The sequence below is a fragment of the Cyprinodon variegatus genome, unplaced genomic scaffold, assembly GCF_000732505.1.
Source record: "Cyprinodon variegatus isolate N-32 unplaced genomic scaffold, C_variegatus-1.0 Scaffold744, whole genome shotgun sequence".
Lineage (NCBI taxonomy): Eukaryota > Metazoa > Chordata > Actinopteri > Cyprinodontiformes > Cyprinodontidae > Cyprinodon > Cyprinodon variegatus.
In genome coordinates, this window is record NW_015151197.1 from 337,821 (window position 1) to 345,190 (window position 7,370).

The following is a 7,370-nucleotide window of genomic DNA, read 5'->3' on the forward strand; positions in this document are numbered from 1 at the left end:
GTTTCACAGAATGCCAATTTGTTAAGAAACCACCTCGGTGTTGTTTCTGTACATCCCATTTTCTAAACACAAACAATACATGTTTGTTTAGCATGCGTCTTCCTTTACTATTTAAGCATCAGATCTAGAAGCTATCTTTTATTAGGTCAGACTCCTAAAACGCCTAAATAGTTTTAACATTTGAATTGCTTTTTTTCATTTAGAGGATGATTTCTCCAACATCTGTAACAACAAAGATGTGAGGAAGTGATTAATTCCCATCGAAATACCTCCACTTGACTGATGCATTCCATTTTTCAGCTTTAGTGCAAAACTGAAATGTTATAAAAACACAACCAGGTAATTAGTAAAGCTCTGGTTTTGTTCCTACATGCTTCTACCAGTGAAGGGTATTTTACTTAGAATTTCATTCAACCTGAAAAATACAATTCATTGTAGTTTTCTTGCTGCTGAAAAGCTGTATTGGAACTCATTTTACAATGAGTCTAATTTGTCTTGAAGTGTGCCTGAACTTCCAGAGTAGAGTATTTTTAACCCGGGTGGCTGTACTGTAAACAGCGGCCCCTCTGTGTGTTCTTACTCTAAGATTTAAACACTGCGGCTAACTGCAGACTCCCTGTGGGACACGAGGCAATGATATAGTGTGTGTCAGACAAGAAGCCTGAAAGATGTAGGGAAAGGAAACAATGGAACAGCTTATTCTGTCTCAGATACTTTCCCAATTTTTGCCCACTGGTCATTAGGAAATCTCACTAGAGAGGAACTAATGCAAACAAATCTAAGTAAATCAAATCTGTGGTGGCTAGGGCTTATGTTAAGGTATTTAGATATTTTTTGTTGGGTTTCTTGGTTTAATTTGATAATCTTATGCTTAAAATGATGTTTTAGAACAAAACTCATTCCATGATGGGTCAGAGGAAGTGAGCCAGGGGGTATTCTGTTATCAAATTTGCTCTGATTGGCTGAACATACCATAGACTTGTTGACCTACAACTGCAATAATGTCACAGCTGCGGGAATAAACTGTTGTCCAGAGAGGATCTGGAAAATCAGGGCAGATGTCTGAGAACTAACAAACAAGCATCCTAGAGAAGGATACGAGGTGCACTCCATTGCCAAGGTGTTAGCAATCGCTTCAGACAATATTTGTAGTCTTTAAAACAAAAATCCAGGCCAGTATCATGTACAAATTTATCACAGCATTAACTCCCAAAGGTTAGTCAACTCTGACAGCATTGTCTCAAGAATAGGATTATCCTGACAGAAGTCAATGAACAAAGCTCCCTATCGATGCCCTACTAGTCCGTTTTTTTATCTTTAGGGTTTAACTTAACTACGTAAATGTACCTTTCTCTTCTGACGGCATCCTCTCTTATCCAACTCATTTTGAGGTAGTCGAACCAAGTTATTTGGCCTTTAATAGACACAAGCTAATGCTACACACATTGTGGTTGGGAAAGAGGTTTGTCTTGCAGCATCTGTGTGTAGCTTTCAGGGGTTGTTTTGTGTCTGGAAAGTGTTTTTGTAAACTACAATGTACTTTGAATACAACAGAATGGATCAATACAAATCATGTATTTTTAGATATTTTAATTTCAACATAGAGTAAAGAAAAGCCAATGGCTCAAGGCTTTGTGAATGGTTCAGCTGTAAATAGATCCATTAGCTTATTAGAATTCACACTTTCCTCTAGTGACAGCTTTTCTTCCAGACATGGAAGTAAGCACTCGCTGAGTCAGACCCCCCCCCCCCCCCCCCCCCCCCCCCCCATGGCCAGAACGTGCTCAGACATCCTCTTAAACTGATCTGGATTAATCCATTTCCTCCTGCTGCAACAAGCTGGCCATCCTTGACTCCATCTGACCTCTCTGTTGGTTCACCAGTGTCATACGTTTCCATCATTGTGTTCCCACCACTTAACATTTGGCGGCATGGAGTCAAATGCAGTGCTGCCCCTCCCCAACTTGTTGCTTCTCACTTAACACAAACAGATTTATAACAGCAAAAGGATGATGAATCCCCAACATTATTAACTGTATCTCCACAGCCTGATGGTCCCACCACCATGTTTTACCATGATTTTGTGAAAATGATCTACTGATCCATGCCTTGACACCATTAAATGAACAATTCTCTCATAGAATGCTAATAGTGGCCAATTTGTTTCTCAGAATCAAGATGGATAACAGGTTGCTTCCAGTTATTGCAAGCACACACAGTAAGGGCCACCCAGAAAAAGAACCACTATTGTTTACATTCTACCCATTCAAGTCACTGGACCAGTGACACTTCACCCTACTGCACTTAGTTTGAACATGCTCATTTAGTAGTGCAGAGGTCTATCTGGACAGGAGCAGGAAATGCACCAAATGAGAAAATACACAACAAGAGGTCCGGATTGTTTTCTGCAGTAATTAGAGCATCCTCTGCACAAACACAAACATACACACAGGATCAACAGGATGTTTTTTGTTCATCAAGTGAGCGAGTGTGTCTGGCACCCGTCTCCCTCTTTGGTGAATACTTGCGTCCTTTGCAGGAAAACATTTCTTAAACATCAAAGAGCCACAAAAGTAGCCGCTACAACAGTCATGACTTGCTTGAAAATGCTTTTAGATAAGGGCCATGTTTACCCTATGGAGTATAATTTTGTTCACTTGGGGAAGAAAATGGATTAACAGCAGAAAGCTGACTATTTGAAGTAAAAGTAAACAAATATCATGGGTTGTGAATGAGAAAAGTTAAAATATGACTTCCAAATAACTTCATTTAGTTAATCTACACGTCAAATATTTGATAAGAGACCTTGATTTGGAGAAAACTTCAAAACTCATGATATACAATCCAATACCATTAAAGTGTCTAGACCCATGAAAGCTTCTTCATTGCCTGTCATCCTTCTGTGCCACTAGCAGTGAATGATGTGAATTGTCAGCGTAAGTAACAACAGGAGGAATCCAATGTCTCACCTTTTTCCTCATTTGCATCAAGGATAGCAAACGAGAAAATTTGACAGTTTTAAATCATGAGGAGATTAAGAGTAAGCCTTTGATGAGAGAAGCTGTTGCACAGTACCATCAAAGACACGGAAGGCTTCTTTAGTGGCTTAATTATGATCAATACTTACCTGGAATCTAAAAGCAATGCAAAAACTGCAACAATTTTCTTATTCTTTCAACCTTGATAACAACTGGTTCTCTTAGGGTATGTAGCATCCTTGATGCTAGCTCACCTTACTAATTTCTGTGTTCTCAGATCATTTATCAGTCAAATTTTGCATACAAAATTACTATTTTTTCTGTAAAAGTTCAAAAAAATCCACTGGACTTGGTTTCCAAGATTTGAAGACGTTTCACCACCTCTCCAGGAAGCTTTCTCAATTCAAATGTCTGGATTCGCAGTGAGTTTGAGTCTATATATAGACAAGGCCTGGCATTGCTTGGAAACATGCAAATGGGAACCGATTAGTGGGTCGTTTGGTTCCATTGTTAGCCCGTAATATCTGAAACCTGTCTATGATTCTGAAGGTCGGTCGTTAAAGGGGGGGATTGCCGTTAAAGGGGGGATTGTCTCCTGTAATACCTGAAACCTGTCTATGATTGTTAAGGGTCGGTCGTTGAGGAGGTATTACTATTTAAGATGACAAGGGCGGTTCTGTTCATTGTTTATGTCATTAACAATGAACTGTGACATTAGACATTGTCAGATATTTCTCCAAGTCTCCTTGTGGTTGCAAGTCGCTATTAAACACTGTTCAAAAGAGTTTTTCCTCCAGCTTTTATTGTCATTACACTGTCACAAGTACAGAGCAATGAAAATCACTCTCTGCATTTAACCCATCCCCTTGGGTTGCCATCGTGTGGTGCCCAGGGAGGAGTGTGGGTTTAAGGGTCTCGCTCAGGGATCGAGTGGCATGTCTATGGGAGTGGGCCTCAAACTAAGAACCTGAGGATTCCAAGCTCTATGCCATAACCGTTAGGCCGCCACTCCCCTGATTTGAAACTCAAAAAAGATTCCCTACAACTTTGGTCTTCACACATACAAAAATAAACTGTTCTTCTCCGGGAAAAGCTTAAAAAAGTCAGCAGTCATATTTTGTCATCCTGCTTCAGAGTTGCATGTGTTGCCACGTGACTCTGCTGGTGAATCGTTTATCCCCGGTTATAATAAAACCGATTAAAGAACTCTAGTCTTAAGTCATTCTAAGGCACGTCTCTGCTACGGGTCAAATCCCATATTTACTCAGCAAAAAGGTGGAAATTTCCAGCGCAGCATTCAGAAATGTTTGTGGGGAGCTTCAACCCTGGAAAATACGACTAAAGTAAGGATGAACTGAACCTTTGGCAAACAAGCCACCACTTGCTGGCACTATTGTATATGCAGAGGTGGGGGTTGCATGTGAACAAACAAGCAGGGACTCAGATTTTGCACCCCTATACACACACACACACACACACACACACACACAAAGACAGTCCTACACTTGATCCCGAGTGATATTTAAACCAAACAAGGAGGGTTGGTGAATTTCAACAAGTGATGAAATACATTCAGTCCATCCTCTGAAAGACAGGAGAGTTCATAGGTTCTTAAAGGATACAGAACACAATTAGACAGACTAATTACTCCTCCATACCACCCATTCCTTAACCACACTGACAGGCTGGGGCAGGTTGGAGATTTTCTCCTGCCCACGGTAACTGATTTCATTTCAAAGGTAATTAAGCCAATGCTCATTCAATGGAAATTTAAACTGCAAGGAATATTAGGTACCGGTATTGGGAAAAAACAAAACAAACAAATGACAGGTTTGCACACTGTTTAAAACTGCGTTAATGAGGATGATGGGCTAACGATATAGTATATAAGAACATAACATAAGTTCTTTCCTGTATTCATTAAATTCGATGAGAGAGATGCCATATTTTAGTGAGTTTCTAAAAAAAAAATAAAGAGATTCTAAGATCAGTGTAAAACTACCAGCAGAATTTATTTATTTGCTGAATTTGATGCTATATTTGAAAATATAGACCAATTTCTTTCAATCAATTAATCAATAAGTCACATTTTGCTTTTCAAATATTTTTATGCAGTTAAATGTGCAATAAATGAAAAATGTGCAATAAATAAAAAATCATGGGCCTAAAAAGAAAAAGAACTTAATCAATCAATAATGCCAGGAAATGCTAAACTGATTATTATTAGTTTAATACGCAAAACTGTTTGGCTGAGATGACTTTACAAGCTTAGCAGACTTTTGAATTTTCAATATTCAAATTAATATAGTATCTGGTTAAAGATGTTTGTTATTACAATTCTTTTCAATCGGCACACTAATATGACTAGCTGTTAGCCTTAAAGCGCTCTGAGTATTTGCTCAATCTTTAACTCTTCGTCTGGTAAATAGGAGCATCTAGTGGGACCAGTTAAAAACAAAAATATTTAAATTTATTTCACCAAATTGAGTTTTAAATTAAAAGTCGTGATCATACTGTTGGTTTAGCGACATGTTAATGATGGACTCCCATGACCTCTAAGCTCAGGCTGCAGTAACCCTGCAGGCGAGGTGGACTCGGTCACAGACACGCTGGGAGGATTTAACAGCGGTAGAGCATTGAGTCGTAGTTGTGTTTCCCTCGGGCCAGGAGAAAAATCTGCACCTTTGTTCCAATGCCCAAAACACAATCCAGATTTGAAAAACAAAATGTTTTTTTTCTTTCCGGTTTATTTTGGTATAAACACAAAGAGCTGACGGCTGTGGACAGGTGGAGGAAGGAGCAGAGATTAGCTAACCAAACAGGAAAGTATCAGCTTGCGCTCTGACAGCTCTGAAAGTGGGATGGCTGCTGAGCTGATGAAAGCATTTGGCGCGGAGGTTTGAAATCTCCTCCCTCCACTCCTCTGCTGCAGCCTTAGAAAGTGAACCAGAAAAAAACTGGAAAAGGGAAGGCTTGGGCCTTTTTAAGAACAGATTCAATGGAGACAAAACATGCTTCAGGAATGATAGATCTGCAGTGAACTGTATTTGAAACATATACAGGCATGTTCGATAAAAAACAGAGAGAGATGTTCTCTACATCTGAAAAGGTTCCTGGATATTAAAATCTTTTAATTCCACTCTATCCCTAAAACAAAGCAAAATGGGCAAATAGATGAGTCACAGACACAGCCAGTTATCCATTAGTCATATACTTTCCCCTCTTATTTGATGATACGACAAACATCCCAGCACAGCAGAAATGACTCATTGCTGTGTAGAGGTTTGCTTCAGAGGAGGACAGACACCTGCTCCAGCCCAGAGGGAGCAGACAGCCTGACAAGACCACAGACGGCTTGTCCTACAAGTCTGACACCTGCGCTGCCTCCACATCAAACTGATGTGCAACAAGTGTTCATCTTCACTAACCTTGCAGATCTTGCTCTCCTCGGTTTCTGCTTTGGACTTTCCTGCCGGCATCTTTTCCTGCTGGTAGTCCGACCTGACTGAAAGCTGGCAGTTGAGCGCCGGGGCTCCGTCTTTTGCCCTGAGTTCCTGCTGCCGGGCCATGAAGCCCTGCGAGGCGGCTGCTCTGACAGCACTGGGGATAGGGAGGGCAGTGTGCACCGGCTTGGTGCCCACCGTGGAGGGTTGCCTTAACTTGGAAGCCACTCCAACTACAGGCATTGTACTTCCCAGGCAACAGCAGTGTGGTGGGAGAAAAAGTTCAAAGAAAACTCCAAAAAAAAAGGAAGGCAAATCTGCTGGGTCCTCCTCTGAAGCCTGGCAGAAAAATCTGAGCCAAAGCAAAAGAGAACCTGCAGCTGCCTCTCAGACTGAGAGGAAAGCAACTGCGCTCATTCTGTGGCCTTCAGTAAGGAGAACTCCCAGAAACTGAGAGGGCTTCTCCTTCCTCCTGCTCACTCCCTCCTCCTTCTCCTCCCACATGCAGCCACGGCTCCCTCCCCTTCCCTCCTGTCAGAAATGCACCACGAGAGAGCAGAGCGAAGGGGCGTGAACTCCTCTGGAAGGTACAACAGCCACCATCCGGAAAAACTGATTACGGAGACTCAGCTGTAAGTGTTTGTACAAACTTTAGTCTAAAATTATGATTAAGGAATAAATCAAATAATAGTATTTAGAAGAATTTGTCAAGAGTTTCTTGAGTAGGCCTACTCTGCAGAAATATTAATGCTTTCTGATTTTTCTTTTAATTTTTCATGCTACTAACACAACCATCTATGTACAGGATTGTTGTATTAGTGCGAGAAAATGCATACAAACTTTTAAGTTCCATGTACAGAAAACACCAAAAAGTGTTGCATGCAATAAAATCCCTCCAAACTAAATTCTAGCCGCAGAAGTCACCTAGATAACCTGGGTGAAACACCTG

At 40.7% G+C, this 7,370-nt stretch overlaps 1 protein-coding gene across 10 annotated transcripts in view; it reads right to left on the reverse strand.

The window, feature by feature from the left end:
* nav3 (neuron navigator 3) overlaps positions 1 to 6,861 on the reverse strand; it is a 210,638-nt gene extending 203,777 nt beyond the window's left edge. For all 10 annotated transcript variants that reach the window (XM_015395532.1, XM_015395533.1, XM_015395519.1 and 7 more), the window contains exon 1: positions 6,407 to 6,861. In XM_015395532.1, the coding sequence (XP_015251018.1) occupies positions 6,407 to 6,664 (258 nt within the window). In that variant the 5' untranslated portion in view covers positions 6,665 to 6,861. The remainder of the gene's footprint in view (positions 1 to 6,406) is intronic.
* Positions 6,862 to 7,370: the final 509 nt, after the last annotated feature.